The sequence below is a fragment of the Cucurbitaria berberidis genome, assembly GCF_010015615.1.
Source record: "Cucurbitaria berberidis CBS 394.84 unplaced genomic scaffold K460scaffold_3, whole genome shotgun sequence".
Taxonomy (NCBI): domain Eukaryota; kingdom Fungi; phylum Ascomycota; class Dothideomycetes; order Pleosporales; family Cucurbitariaceae; genus Cucurbitaria; species Cucurbitaria berberidis.
The window spans coordinates 916,719-930,273 of record NW_024468937.1 but is presented as its reverse complement, the minus strand read 5'-3'; the positions used below and the strand labels follow the sequence as shown (position 1 = coordinate 930,273).

The 13,555-nt window shown below is 51.4% G+C and overlaps 7 protein-coding genes across 7 annotated transcripts; 6 read left to right on the top strand and 1 right to left on the bottom strand.

Moving 5' to 3' along the window:
• Window positions 1-34: 34 nt before the first annotated feature.
• On the top strand, window positions 35-1,815 carry K460DRAFT_385565 (monosaccharide transporter-like protein; the record flags this gene model as incomplete). Its single annotated transcript, XM_040935543.1, has 3 exons — window positions 35-175; window positions 232-967; window positions 1,018-1,815. The coding sequence occupies 3 exons, from the start codon at window positions 35-37 to the stop codon at window positions 1,716-1,718; spliced, it is 1,578 nt and encodes a 525-aa protein (XP_040787374.1). The 3' UTR covers window positions 1,719-1,815.
• A 625-nt stretch (window positions 1,816-2,440) lies between these two features.
• On the top strand, window positions 2,441-3,931 carry K460DRAFT_416182 (uncharacterized protein; the record flags this gene model as incomplete). Its single annotated transcript, XM_040937777.1, has 2 exons — window positions 2,441-2,756; window positions 2,808-3,931. The coding sequence occupies exons 1-2, from the start codon at window positions 2,606-2,608 to the stop codon at window positions 3,929-3,931; spliced, it is 1,275 nt and encodes a 424-aa protein (XP_040787373.1). The 5' UTR covers window positions 2,441-2,605.
• A 343-nt stretch (window positions 3,932-4,274) lies between these two features.
• Window positions 4,275-5,662, top strand: K460DRAFT_310740 (S-adenosyl-L-methionine-dependent methyltransferase; the record flags this gene model as incomplete). Its single annotated transcript, XM_040930161.1, has 2 exons — window positions 4,275-4,573; window positions 4,623-5,662. The coding sequence occupies 2 exons, from the start codon at window positions 4,275-4,277 to the stop codon at window positions 5,434-5,436; spliced, it is 1,113 nt and encodes a 370-aa protein (XP_040787372.1). The 3' UTR covers window positions 5,437-5,662.
• A 1,510-nt stretch (window positions 5,663-7,172) lies between these two features.
• K460DRAFT_283106 (uncharacterized protein) lies at window positions 7,173-8,920 on the top strand (the record flags this gene model as incomplete). The annotated part of the gene is made up of 2 exons (XM_040928626.1): window positions 7,173-8,606; window positions 8,660-8,920. 2 exons carry the CDS (start codon window positions 7,173-7,175, stop codon window positions 8,918-8,920), a joined length of 1,695 nt encoding a protein of 564 aa, XP_040787371.1.
• A 225-nt stretch (window positions 8,921-9,145) lies between these two features.
• Window positions 9,146-10,564, bottom strand: K460DRAFT_376413 (RING finger protein-like protein; the record flags this gene model as incomplete). The annotated part of the gene is made up of 1 exon (XM_040934876.1): window positions 9,146-10,564. The coding sequence occupies one exon, from the start codon at window positions 10,562-10,564 to the stop codon at window positions 9,146-9,148; it is 1,419 nt and encodes a 472-aa protein (XP_040787370.1).
• A 385-nt stretch (window positions 10,565-10,949) lies between these two features.
• On the top strand, window positions 10,950-11,747 carry K460DRAFT_376412 (DOLPP1 protein; the record flags this gene model as incomplete). The annotated part of the gene is made up of 3 exons (XM_040934875.1): window positions 10,950-10,997; window positions 11,045-11,234; window positions 11,287-11,747. The coding sequence occupies 3 exons, from the start codon at window positions 10,950-10,952 to the stop codon at window positions 11,745-11,747; spliced, it is 699 nt and encodes a 232-aa protein (XP_040787369.1).
• An 807-nt stretch (window positions 11,748-12,554) lies between these two features.
• K460DRAFT_285658 (aquaporin) lies at window positions 12,555-13,509 on the top strand (the record flags this gene model as incomplete). The annotated part of the gene is made up of 3 exons (XM_040928835.1): window positions 12,555-12,848; window positions 12,948-13,251; window positions 13,307-13,509. 3 exons carry the CDS (start codon window positions 12,555-12,557, stop codon window positions 13,507-13,509), a joined length of 801 nt encoding a protein of 266 aa, XP_040787368.1.
• Window positions 13,510-13,555: the final 46 nt, after the last annotated feature.

Below are 13,555 nucleotides of genomic sequence, written 5' to 3'. Positions count from 1 at the left end.
AGAGCTCAACTCTTGCCTCTAACTCAACAGTACGATGGCTGAGATCAAAGGAGAATCCTGGCGCAGCCACGGACGGCTCTTCCTCGCTTGCGGTATCGTCATTTTGAGTCCCTTCCAGTATGGTTTTGACTTTGGCATGATTGGCGGCTTACAGGCTATGCGGGGCTTCTTGCAGGTACGAGCTGTTGGACCTTTTTTTTCTGAAGTCATTGCCTACTTACACTCGACTAGGTGTTTGGTTACCGCACCAACAAGACGGTCACAGGATGGAACATAACAACAGAGAGGCAGCAGCTGATCTCCTCACTCATGACACTGGGCGCTTTCATTAGCGCTGCTACCGCTGGTATTCCTTCGACCCGCATTGGACGTCGGATGTGCCTGGTCATGGCATGTGTTACTTGCTTTGTCGCCAACATCATCATGATGACCACGGACAATATCGGAGCACTCTATGCGGGGCGACTGATTATTGGTCTCGCAAATGGATACTTCATGACGTTCTCGCAGCTTTACATACAAGAAAGCAGTACCGCAGAGCTAAGAGGTGTATTCCTGACCGCCTTCAACTTCTTCGTCTCCTTCGGAACACTCATCGGTACTATAGTCGATTGGGCTACCGCGAAACGACCAGATAAGACAGCCTACCTAATTCCACTTGGGCTCATCTATGTTTTCCCGTTCATTATCATCTGCACAATCTGGTTCATCCCTGAGAGCCCGCGCTGGTTGCTTTTACAGGGTCGGTTTGAAGATGGTGTTAAGTCACTTGAGTGGCTACGACCGAAAGGCCACGACTCTCGTGCAGAGGCTTTGGCAATTCAGACTGCCATTGATAAGGAAAAGGAATCGAGCTCTGGCGTGGGATGGCTTGACATGTTCAGCAATCCTGTTGACCGCCGACGAACAACACTCGCAGTCTGCGCAATCCTGCTCCAAGCAGCATCTGGCTCCATGTTCATCATCGGTACGATACTTACCTGTTTATCTTACTCACTTAAAGCTAACTCCACACAGCGTACAAAGCATACTTTCTCCAAATGGCCAAGGTATCGGACCCCTTTGCAATGTCTAATATCCTATCCGCGATCAGCATCTGCGCCTTCATCGCCAATAGCTTCATCGTCGTACGCTATGGCAACCGGCGCGTCCTTCTCATGACCGGCCTTCTCGTATGCGGTATCGTCCAACTCATAATCGCCGTCGTATACCATAAGCAGCCTGGGAGAAAGTCCACCGGAAAAGTTACTGTGGGACTTACAGGAATCTACATGTTTTCCTACAACGGCATGATCTCCACATACGCATGGCTTTCAGGCGGCGAGCTCCCCACCCAACGGCTCCGATCCCATACATTCGGTCTCGCGGCCTCGGCTGGCTTCGTCGGCGCGTGGCTGACTACCTTCACCGCGCCGTACTTTATCAACCCTATGGCCATGAACTGGGGTCCGCGGTACGGATTCATTTGGTTCCCGTCTTGCGTGATTAGCGCGACGTGGGTGTTCTTCTTTCTGCCTGAGGTCAAGAACAGGACGCTTGAGGAGATCGACGAGATGTTTGAGGCGAGGCTAGGGGCTAGGAAGTTTGGCACGTATAAGTGTGTGGGTATTGCGGCTACACTTGATGCTGAGGCGCGGAAGAGTATCGAGTATGAGAAGGAGGTTACTGTGATGAGGAGTGAGAAGGTGGCCGCTGAGAGCGCCGTGACTAGGGATTGAGCGGAGAAGTGTATTAAAGGCGGACACTACTTTAGTGCCGCGAATGCCTGTAGGCTGCTGCAGACGCTTTCCTACTTAATACTGTAAGCGTATTCCTAACTCTAGCCTTTGCTCTCAACCTCTCGAATTTTCCTCTTCGTTCAAAGGCTATTGGTGAACGGCGAATAAATGTGCTGCAATATGGTTGATCCCATCCACCTTAGCTTTCTTAGTTGACCGTACCCTGGCTGTCCTCGGTGTATATTTAGGGTCAGCTACAGTTATAATGAGTAAGCTATTGTACGGGCTCTGATAATAGCTCTGTCACCTTCAAGTGGTTTAGAAGATTCCCTTTCCCAGAGGTTAGGTTATTGAAGTGACGGCTAGGAGTAACGTAGCAAGGGATCGCGCGTAAGCTTTACGCTTCGAATCGAGGTGTCACTTCTGTATCAGTTCGAGCTAACAAAGCTTGCTAGAGCCCACCGACGCTTCACCATCTACACGGCCAAAAGTGAAGTCTGGGTAGTCACGAACTGAAAAAGGATTGAATCCCTCCTGGGTGCACCTAGTTGGTCCTCTGTACATGCTCATCACACTACGTATTGGTCTCCTGATGGCAACAGCTTGCTCACCACGACTGTAACTCTCGGAGTGTACCTTTCGCCACAGTCATCCAATCGCCTTCAAGTGAAAGGAAAATTCGCGAGGTTGGGAGCAAAGCCCGGAGTGAGAGCTTATGGTGAGGGCACTGACCAATGGTGAAGACAATCAGCGCACAATAGAAGACATCAGAATCCTATATTTAAGCCTCCCTCGTCAACTGAGCTTCGATACTTCTTCTTCTCACTTTCAAATATCCCACTTCAATTACTTCTCTCAAGAAACAAGATCCTCTCAACGATATTAACATGTCTTCCACTACTTCGACTTCGACTCCTCTCGTCTCCATCGGCGCTGGCGCTGGTGTGGATACCTCTCGTCTTCTCGATCGCGATCCGAGCAAGTTCCGATCTATCAAGCAGGTCATCGTTGTCGGTCGTCCTGGTACCGGCACTGATGGTAAGTACTTTCACACCGCACGCACAGTTCTGTACTGACTCACTTTTCTAGCGATCGCGGAGGCTCTCAGGATCCTGAAGTTCAAGGTCTACGATTTCAAGGCTGCGAGCGACCGTCATGCACGCGACTTCCCTCTTTGGGTCGAGGCAGCTCGTCTGCGCAGTGAGGGCAAACCATACAGTCAGCTTGACTACGACAAGGTCATCGGTGACCACAACGCGCTCGTTGGTGCGCCGACCTGCTTCTTTGACCACGACTTCGTCAAGCTCTACCCCAATGTCAAGGTCATCATGGTCACCAGCGAGCCTGACGCCGACACCGTCGAGACGCTACTTCAGAACCTCAACAAGTTTGCAGTGAAGCAAATCATGGCTCGTATCGACACCGAATTCTTCGGCAACATTTCTACCTTTCTCGAGCTTGCTTGCAAAGCCGAACTCGACCACCAGGCCATCCGTGACACCGTCCGCGAGAACAACCTCCTCGAGATTGATACCCTCGATGACTGGAAGTCTATTTGCGACTTCCTCTGCGTTCGCGTCCCGAAAGAGCCACTCCCTCCGATGCACGACGACACGACAGCGACTGAGCTTGTACTGCGCCCGCTGCAGGTCATTCACAAGCTGACGAAGATCCATGGCATGAGGGTCATCCGAGCTCTTCAAGGCCTCTGTGCTGTAGCAGGTATCTCTCTCTCTGCCAACCTGATTGTCGAAGACGCTCGAGGCGCTGCAGTCCTTGGCTTCGGTGTCTGTACCATTATCGCAGCATATTACTTCACCAACCGCACAGATCCGAAGGCACTCGTGACACCTACCTCTGCCAATTTCGTGACCCCACAGAAGGCAGTCACTACCACTATCCAGAAGCAGCAGCCTCCTCACCGCGAGAATAACCGTCGAGCCTACGGGAAGCAGGCCCGCGGCCGCCAGAACCACCAAGTTCAGGGACAGCCGCGGCGAGGGGTGCGACCTACCCCTCCTACGTTACCTGGATGGGGCAATGTCCAAGCAGAGATCAACGCAGACGACATGGTGAAGTACGAGGAGAGGATGGCGATGGAAAAGGAGCTGGAGGGTCAGCGAGTGACGTTCAACCACACTCACAAGGAGACTGACCGCGGTCAGAATGGTTCTAGCAATGTGCTAGCGATCAGGGAGGAGAAGCTGGAGTAGAGACTGGTGTCTAGTAGTAGTTGCAGGTGGATACAGGTGGCTGATAAAAGCTAGAGTACAGCAACTCATTTGACTCACTACTTCTGTCCCCATCTCGTGCCATGTAGCAACCCATCTGCTCATTACCCACGCTCACATAGCTGCCACACTCCTTGTATACGGCTGGGGCAACCATGATCTATGCCTATATTGCCTCAAAGCACGTTGAAGGCCTCCCCGCTCTTATGATAGGTGTAGTTTTGTGCAACGAAATGATACTGAAGGAGCTAGCCGTGATGGCCGTGAACCACACATCCGCGCTAGCGACACCAGCTCTCCACACCAACATGTATCCGCAATTGACATGCCACGCATTACGACATCCCTCCTCCGCAAAGCGCGTACGATAGACCCGTTTCTCCCGGCGCTGTTAGGACCCTGTCGTGACCTATACGCCGCGCAAAACGAGCTGCGATGGCTCCATGAACACGTCGAGAAAGTCGCGAAAGCGCGTCGCGCGAAGGGAGATACACTGGCTGAAGAAGCATTGCTAAGACAATTAGTCGTGGAAAGAGCGTCTGGAAAGCCACTGCAGTACATCTTGGGGACCGAATACTTTGGCGATCTAGAAATCAGGTGTAGGCCTGGTGTGCTGATCCCTAGGTATGAAGCTGCCAGCGTCCGGCAGAGCAATCGCTAATATCTGATATAGATCAGACACAGCAGCTTCAGTTACACATATTGTGGGCTTGCTTCGTAAAGCGCATAATCTCCCTCCCGAATTACGCGTCCTAGACCTCTGTACGGGCACCGGCTGCATACCCCTCCTCTTCCAGCACGAGCTGTACTCCACGCGCAACGACATTGATTTACGCGTCCTAGGAGTCGATGTCTCCCATAAAGCCCTGAGATTGGCAAGTTACAATCTTCAGAAAGTGCGCAACACTAGGCAATACGTAGACAAGGGCAGGGTGAGGTTCCTAAAGGCGGACATTCTTCTCGACCCGTTCGCAGATCAAACCAGAGGTCCTCTGCCGTTAAAAACTGCTCTGAATCTCAAGGGGCAGCCACCATTCTGGGACATTCTCGTCTCAAATCCGCCATATGTTTCTCCTTCAGCATGCTGGAAAACAACGACACGCTCGGTTCGCGGCTTCGAGCCAAAGCTTGCCTTGGTGCCTCCTCCGTCTAAGCCGAGCCAGCCCGACATGGTGCAAGGCGATGAGTTCTACCCGCGTCTGCTCAGCATTGCGCAAGATGTGGAAGCGAAGATCGTGCTTCTTGAAGTTGCAGACTTGGAACAAGCACTTCGCGTAGCGCGATGCGCGCGAGATCTAGACATCTTCGATGGCATCGAGATATGGCGAGATCAGCCAGATTCTTCGCCAGATGATATCACCGACGAGGATGGTTTCCCCGTCCTTGGTCAAGGCAATGCTCGTTCAGTCATCTGTTGGCGAGGCACGGGCGCCCTTTGGCTTGGTAAAGTAACTGCAGCTACTTCGAAAGGAGACGACGTGCAGTGATTGTTTCGCAGCTCGATCGGAAGCCACTTCATGAGAGCCCCATCGCAGCCTGGTGGTATAGGATACTTAGAGCCGCGATTATCATGATAATACTTCTCTGATATTCCTTCGCCTCCTATGCGTCCCGCGCTGTGCAGTCTACTCAACCACCCTCCAAAGACGGCGCCGGTCAACACCAGGGACCATTCACAGCAGGAGAATCAAAACATAATAGTGGAGAAGAACCAGTCAAGCAGCCATAGCGTAGTTGGCGGGCATAACAAACATTGCCTGTTGCATTGGTCAGCGACTCCCCGTTCAATAAATCGCCCCTTTGGCATGCTGCCATTCGAATAGAGTGCTCTTCGGGACTCTTAGAGTTGATGGACAAGCAGGAGCCGTTGGCAGAGTCCGTCGAGGTTGAGGTTAGTCCACAATTCAAAGTAGCTTGAAAGAGTTGGGGCATTGCTTGTATTCGCAAAAGTTCGTTCGTTATCAACTAGTGCTCGCGGCTGCGCAATCGGCTCCGGTGCGACACTTTAGGAATGATTTCCTGTTGCACGAATCGAAGTTCGACCAAACAAACGTTTGGCATAATTATATACCCAGCCTACGGGTTAGTCTTCAACCTGCTATCAAGCACCGACACTTTTACTTTAGCTGGCTTGCTACGAAACGACCTAAGGTCGTGTTGGTCGCGGCCCCCAATGTCAAACCCATTTCTTTCTTACCAATCTGGTATAGGCCTCATACGCCGAGAGTATGCTCATCTCATCTTGGCAATGAAAAGGACCCCTAGGCCCCTGCGCCATCTTGTGCTTCCCGAGAATAAGCTTCCTTCGCCAGCTTTGTGTAACTGGACAAGCTTCCAACACTCAGCTCAAGAAAAGCAGGTGTTGCATGAACTCGGGGTCGGTGTCTGGCTTGGCGTAAGATCTCGTATACCCTTTATGTACAAGATGAAACACGCATGTGCGACTACGACATATCAGTTACTGTTCGGCAGATTCTGAATAGTATGGACGTGTATCTGGAGGTTTACTGCGCAGAGGACGCTTTGATATTGCGTTCCAATTTCAACTGTCTAGACCAATGAGGGTACGCCTAGTTTCGCTGAGACATGTCATGACTCCATGAGAAACCTCTATGTCCGTGGGTACACGGCCGTGTTGAGAAACACTGCCAGTATTGTCTCGCTGCATGGTCTTGTTTGTGGCCGTCGGCACATTCGGCCCAAAGGTCTGAAGCCATGTGGCTCGACAGGTGGCATTCGGAGAAAAGCTTTACATGCAGTGAGAGTCGTGGCCCCTGAGCCTAAGTCGGCTTTACGAGCGCACTATTTCCACATTGGCAAATCGGATCCGTTGGCGGGCGGGTATGTATATAATAAGTAAGTAATCTGGGCCTTGGAGGAGGAATAGAATCTGTAGACCTCTCTCATTCACCTCTTCAGTTCATTTTGAGACCATAGGGCCGGATCCCTCACTTCCAAAGAGTCATTTGATATCGACTTTCACATCAGCAGACGTTCTTTTATTCTCGATATGGCGCAGGAAGCCAACCACCGAGAAGAAAAGCAGCCCCTCTCCCTCTTCGCTTCTCCCCTCCATCGATCGACTACGCACAATATCTCGTCTATCCGATATGAAGACAAAGATGCCTCATTCTCCGACTCCGACGTCGAGCAGCAGCACAAAGCCTCTGCGCACAAAAGATTCTTCATCCGAACCAACTCCAGTCAACCCAATTTCGAAAACATGAACTGCGAACTCCATGAGAACCCAGCGTTCCACCGACACGCCGAAGCTACCACCGCGGAACTATTCTACGATCTTTTCTTCGTCGCAAACCTGACTACCTTTACGTCGTTACAGGAGATCAATGACCGGCACTCCTTGACAGATTACATCGGCTTCTTCTCTCTGCTCTGGCTAACATGGTACCAAGTCTCACTCTACGACGTGCGATTCTCCACTGATAGCGGCTTCGAGCGCATCGCGAAAGCACTCCATTTCGGCGTCATGGTTGGCTTTGCGGTCATCGGCCCACAGTGGAAACCAGGGCAGGAACACAGCGATTACAAGATCTACAGAGCGTTTGGACTAATCTTGATGGTCTCGAGGTTCACGCTGTTTGCGCAGTACGGAGTGACTCTGTGGTATACCAAGAAGTACAAGAAGATTGTTCTTCCTATGGTACTCGTGCTGGGAATGACGCTTGCCGCGGCCATTATTTATGGCGCACTAACTTCGGCGTTCCCAGGGACAAAGTACAATGCACTTGGAAACGCGATCATGCAGCCGAGCAGCGTGTATATTGCATGGTACGTGGTTGGTATCTCGGAGACGTTTTTGACCGTGGGTGTGAGCTGCATCTGGCACGTCGTGTCCTTCAAGGGAACGCATATGGTGCAGCGCATGTCGCTCCTGACACTCATCATTCTCGGCGAAGGCATCATTGTCATCTGCAAGTCCATCTCTCGGATCGTCAAGAACGACTACCTCTGGACTGTGCCCGTCGTCGGCCAGATCATCGCCGCCGTGTTGATCATCTACTTCCTGTACATGCTGTACTTTGACCGTATCCAGGAGGAGCATTTTGGAAGTATCAAGCAGCAAATATGGTCGTTCTTGCATTATCCGCTGCACACTGTGCTCGTGCTGATCTTGCAGGGCATTTCGCTGCTCATCATCTGGCGCCAGGCCGTCGAATCTTTGAACGCACTCGAGGCAGACTGGCTACCAGCGCTGACCTGGCTTGAAACACGCGAAGTGGTAAACGGCTCGAACTTCGCATCGTTCATGAGCGCCATACCCAACACATACGCCACTGAGGGAGTGGCATATGCAACGTACATTAACCAAACGTGCTGGAACCAAGTATACAGGTACATCCCCAAGGGTGTGGATGCATCCAAGGAGATCAAGATTGTCTTGGATTCCTGGTATGTCATCCAGCAGGGTTTGGACAACTACCTAGCCGACTACAACAATCAGACTGCTTGGACACAATTTGACACTGGATTGAACGAGGTCATCTCCGCGACATTCAAGACGCTCTTTGACACCTTTAGCGTCACGGCTCCGAAGCGCACAAGCAAAGTTACCGGAAATGAGATTGCAAACTGGACGGCCACGATTACCCAGTATTATATCATTTTCGAGCTCGTCTTGACATATACATTCATTGCGGTAAGTCTTCTTGTTAGATCTGAAATTTTCGGACTGTGACTAACTCTCCACAGGGCGGCCTGGCTTTGGTTTTGACGACCCTGCTCGGCTTCATCTCACTGCCCAAGCAAGAACGTCGATTTCCTATTTACGCTCGGCTTGCCATAAACACAGCGGCGGGTATTGGCCTCTGTCTAATCTCCACTATTCGGTACAGCGATGGCAGCTTGTACAACTTCTTGGGCAGCGCCTGGATCATCCCGACTATCTGCTTGGTTCTGTTCATTTGCGTTGTACTCAACCACGTTACCCTACCAAAGTGGGTGGTGCACTGATTGGTGATGTGTAGAGCTGATGGCAACAAGGACATGTAACGAGGATGTTCTGTAGGGGCAGACTGTTTTCTCTTTCCTACGGATCCTAGTAATGGGCGTATTTCGGCGCAGTGAATTCTCTCTGTTCGTATGCACCATAGCGCATTTTCATATATCATATCTTCCTACTATTGTAACCATGTATCCTCTATACCGTATTTTCATGCATTGAATCTTCCATTGCTGCTACCGGGTATCCTCATCATTTACTTCCATCTGTATCCGCATAGCTTCTTGCTCCCAGAAATCAGCGACCTGGTCGGCACCTCTTCGTCCGCCAAATTGTATGTTGTCGTTCGCCAAATCCCCCTCGACACCATCCATGAGTCGTTGGAAGCAGTGTTTATTCTTCGGATCGTTGAAATGCGCGTAAGGGTGGTCCGGATTGAGCCAGGCCGCACACAAATAGCAGAAATGAGTCTCGCATTGCGTACATGTGATGTGATTACATCCCATACTCTTTTGACAAGGTACCGAGCAGTATGGGCAGGGTGATGTGTTTTTCTGGATGAAGTTGAGTGACGCCTGGTCCTCTTCAGTGAGTTGAGTAGCATCACGTGGTTCGCAGCGCACGAAATCGCCGTGCCACGAAGCAAGACAGATGACGCAAAAGGCGAGGTTGCAGTCCTCGCAGACGGCTAGCCGTTCCATGCCCCTGACTCCTATTGCACGCTTTTCTGGGCCATCTGGGCCGTCTGTGCCACCATGTTGCGCAGGGTCTTCTTCTTCGGGTTCCGAATCAGAACCGTCCATTTGGCTGACATCGGTGATTTTGGGGTACTTATCCGTGCGCATTGCTCCTTGACACCATGTGCGTGGGCAAAATACGATGGTCGGATCCGACTCGATCTTCTTCTTTCGCTTTATCGTCGCATAACGATCCACCTGTTCGCGCGCTATTGGAATCTGTAGTAGCTCCTTTGGAGACAGCAAGCGATCCTTCTTCTTTCTGTTGCTACTCTTCCCGCATTCGGTCGACATGCACTTGACATTATTGACATCACCCTCCTTGATGCAATTGTTGTAGTAGTCTTGCAGACAGGCGATGCAAAATACATGGCTGCATCGCTCCATGCGATAGCACGCTGAACCCTTCTTGGGTTCCAGACACACCCCGCAATCGAAAGTTTCTTTGTCAAACAGTTCTTTCTTCATCCGTCGGCTATACTCTACGAGCTCTGCCCTCATTGACGATGCTAGTGTGAGGTCCTCCAGCCCGAACGACGCGTCTGCTTGCTCCTGCATCGAACTGATGTATGAGAACAGTATTGTGCCTCCTCCATATTCCTCCCATATCGAATTTGCCTCATCTGCGAGTCTATTTAGGACATGCTCAGGCAGCCAGGATGGCGACGTCGAAACCTTGACAACTGGACAAGTTTCCGCAGGGTACTCTGCGGGCAGGATGATGTGAAGGTGTAGCAGAGGTAGGTAGGCTAACCGCTGCACATCATTATCTGGCTCGAAGGTAACGGGTAATGGCTTCGTAGGTGCCACAAGAAGATCCAGACGTGCGGTATAGGGTTGGTTCGGATCGAGCACGAGCTCCGGATAGATAGATTGCAACGTATCGAGCTCCTCGGTACGTTCGTCGCCCAAATCCATGTCGGCCATGGTTTCCCTCTCCCTTGATCTCTGGGTGTCGCGAAGTGTTTCCAGCTATGATGTATGCAAGTGGCGGCCAGCGGAAAGAGGGCGGAGATAAGTCTAGTATGGACGGGGCGTTGTAAAAAGGGCGGGGCGACTATCGATAGCGCATGAAGGAAAAAAAGCCCTTGAAGAGGGCCATAATGAGTCAATCCCTGGAGTAGTCTCCACGCTGCAAGACTGTGAAAGCTAGCCGATGCTGGTGTAGCTGTGGCCATGGTCGACGGCGATGGCTCGCATACGCTACGCCAAGCCGACAGGGTCCTGCCGAAAAGTCGCCGTCATCATGCATGCACTCCTATAATCTACGTGATACTTCTCTCATTCTTGATGCAACACAGCCATGGAGGATCCTCCGCTTGCATCACTGTCTTTGACGCATGTCCATTATGTATGTATTGTTCGAGATAATGTCAAGACTAGTGCTAATCCAAGAAGAATCCCGCCGACCGCATCTCGTACCTATGCGCGTGGCTGGCTCTCGTCCCGCAAGGACTATGCGTCGTCTACGCAACCCTCATATGGTCGAACCGCGAGATTGAGATTTTCTTGATGTTTGCCGGTCAGATGGCATGTGAGGCGCTCAATTGGGTGCTGAAGCGCTACATCAAGGAAGACCGACCGCGGGGTACGTTAATTCAGAAGTTAGTCAACATCATTCGGATACTGATTCTAGGTAGAAATGCACGGCAAGGGCTACGGGATGCCATCCTCGCATGCTCAATTTGTCTCCTTCTTCTCGGTAACTTTGACGCTGTTCCTCCTCTTTCGACACGTCCCGCACCCGACTGAGACCCACACGCCCTTCACATTTGGCGGACGTTTCCTCCTCTCGCTCATCGCAATAGCTTGTGCCGGAGCTGTAGCCTCAAGTCGCATATATTTGAGTTACCATACGAATAAACAAGTCCTCGTTGGATGTGCAGCTGGTGCCATCTTCGCCTTTGTGTGGTTTGGTTTCACGACATATCTGAGAAGAGCTGGATGGATTGAATGGGCGCTTGAGACTTGGATACTTCGCATACTCCGTGTGAGAGATTTAGTCGTACAGGAGGACCTGGTCGATTCGGGCTGGGCACGGTGGGAAGACAGAAGGAAGCGCCAGGCTTCGTTCCGAGTCCAGGGCAAGAAGAGCAAGTGAGCGTTGAAACGCTTACGTACATGTTACATATAGGGTGCATGCATGAAGCTGTAACGCGTTGCAGAACGCGATCATCTGTCAAAGCCATGTCGACTGCTACGTTGCCAAGTGTCGCGATGGAAATTTCGGGAACTTGGCGTTTCTACGTTGTCAACGAGTTCCGCGGACTATTTCCCGTCTTCGTTTTCGTTCTTAGCCAATCTTACGGTTGGCGATTGCTACTGACAGGTATGTGAGCGTTGAATGGCTGCTTAAATTGACGTCAGTGGCTTCAAACTTGGTCAACGTCTGGACGCGAATCACACACGACAAGCGTTTTCGAAACAGCCCCCAAAGTGTGGACCATGGTGCACATTGTGCATGAACCGAAATCCAGGCTTCAGATCTTCAGTTTTCCTTAGCATCTAGTTTTTGTGGAAACATGGCTTGATTCCACTGAGACCTAGTGGGCCACTAATACTGGACCCCTGATGCACTTCCTCGTCGTCATCAATCAGTCGAAATTCCGTATCCTAAAAGAGGCGTCCGCCGCGGAGTTTGATTATGTTGGGCGACGGATTCAACGGTCGTTAGTCGCCTATAGATCATTCGATTATCACTTGTCAACTGCAGTCTACTTTTCCCCCTTCAATCTGTTCTCCGTCACCGTTCAGTCTGCCCCTAAATTCACGGTACATCATATTCCTTCCTCATCTCTAACGACTCGAAAACACCAAGATGCCACGCGTTCCAGCCTATCGCGAGCCCAAACCTCGACGACGCTCACGCTCCCGAGGCCACCATAGCCCAAGCCGTCGCGATCCCAACATGCAATACCCATCTCCCCACCGCCCATCTCGAAATGCACCTCCCAAAAACCGCATCAGCACGCTCCAAGGCCACCTCATTGCCGCGACCGGCGAGTTCGTCGGAACATTCATGTTCCTGTACTTTGCTTTTGCGTGTCAAATTATGCTCACAAATCAAGCGAGCGAAAAGTCGTTAGTAAATGGTGGACCAAGTAGCCAGCAGAATGTGTTCACGGCGCTGGTGTATGGACTTAGCTTATTAGTCAATGCATGGGCTTTCTATCGGATTAGTGGGGGGTTGTTCAACCCTGCGGTATGTATTTATGATCCATTCAAGCAATGTGTGTGTGATTTAGGAACGGAGGTAGTGGGTGGAGGTTATATGAGTCGTAGATGCTAACGCGCTTCACAGGTGACTCTCGGCATGGTCCTTGCCGGCAGCCTTCCCCCAGTCCGCGGTCTATTCCTCTTCCCTGCGCAACTCACCGCCGGAATGTGCGCAGGCATAGTCGTGCAAGCCATGTTTCCAGGCGACATCAGCTCTGTCAATACCTCGCTCTCGCCCGGCACGAGTATCGCCCAAGGCGTGTTCATCGAGATGTTCATGACCGCCGAACTCGTCTTCGTCGTGCTTATGCTAGCAGCCGAGAAGAGCAAGGATACATTCATTGCTCCAATAGGGATCGGGTTGGCGTTGTTTGTTGCTATGTTGGGCGGTATGTCACTCCCAGTCGCCGCTTCCACTCGAATGATGTCTCTAACCTAGCGTAGGTGTATATTATACCGGCGGATCCCTTAACCCAGCCCGCAGCTTCGGTCCCGCAGTCGCTTCTACGCAGTTCGTCGGCTACCACTGGATTTACTGGGTTGGCCCGTTCCTGGGTGCAGCGATTGCGGCAGGATACTATCGATTTGTGAAGCATTTCAACTATGAACAGGCAAATCCGGGACAGGATGATTCTGGTGAGGAGTGAAAAGTTGAGGCTGAAAGGATTGATATGCACTCGCGCAGAATTTGAT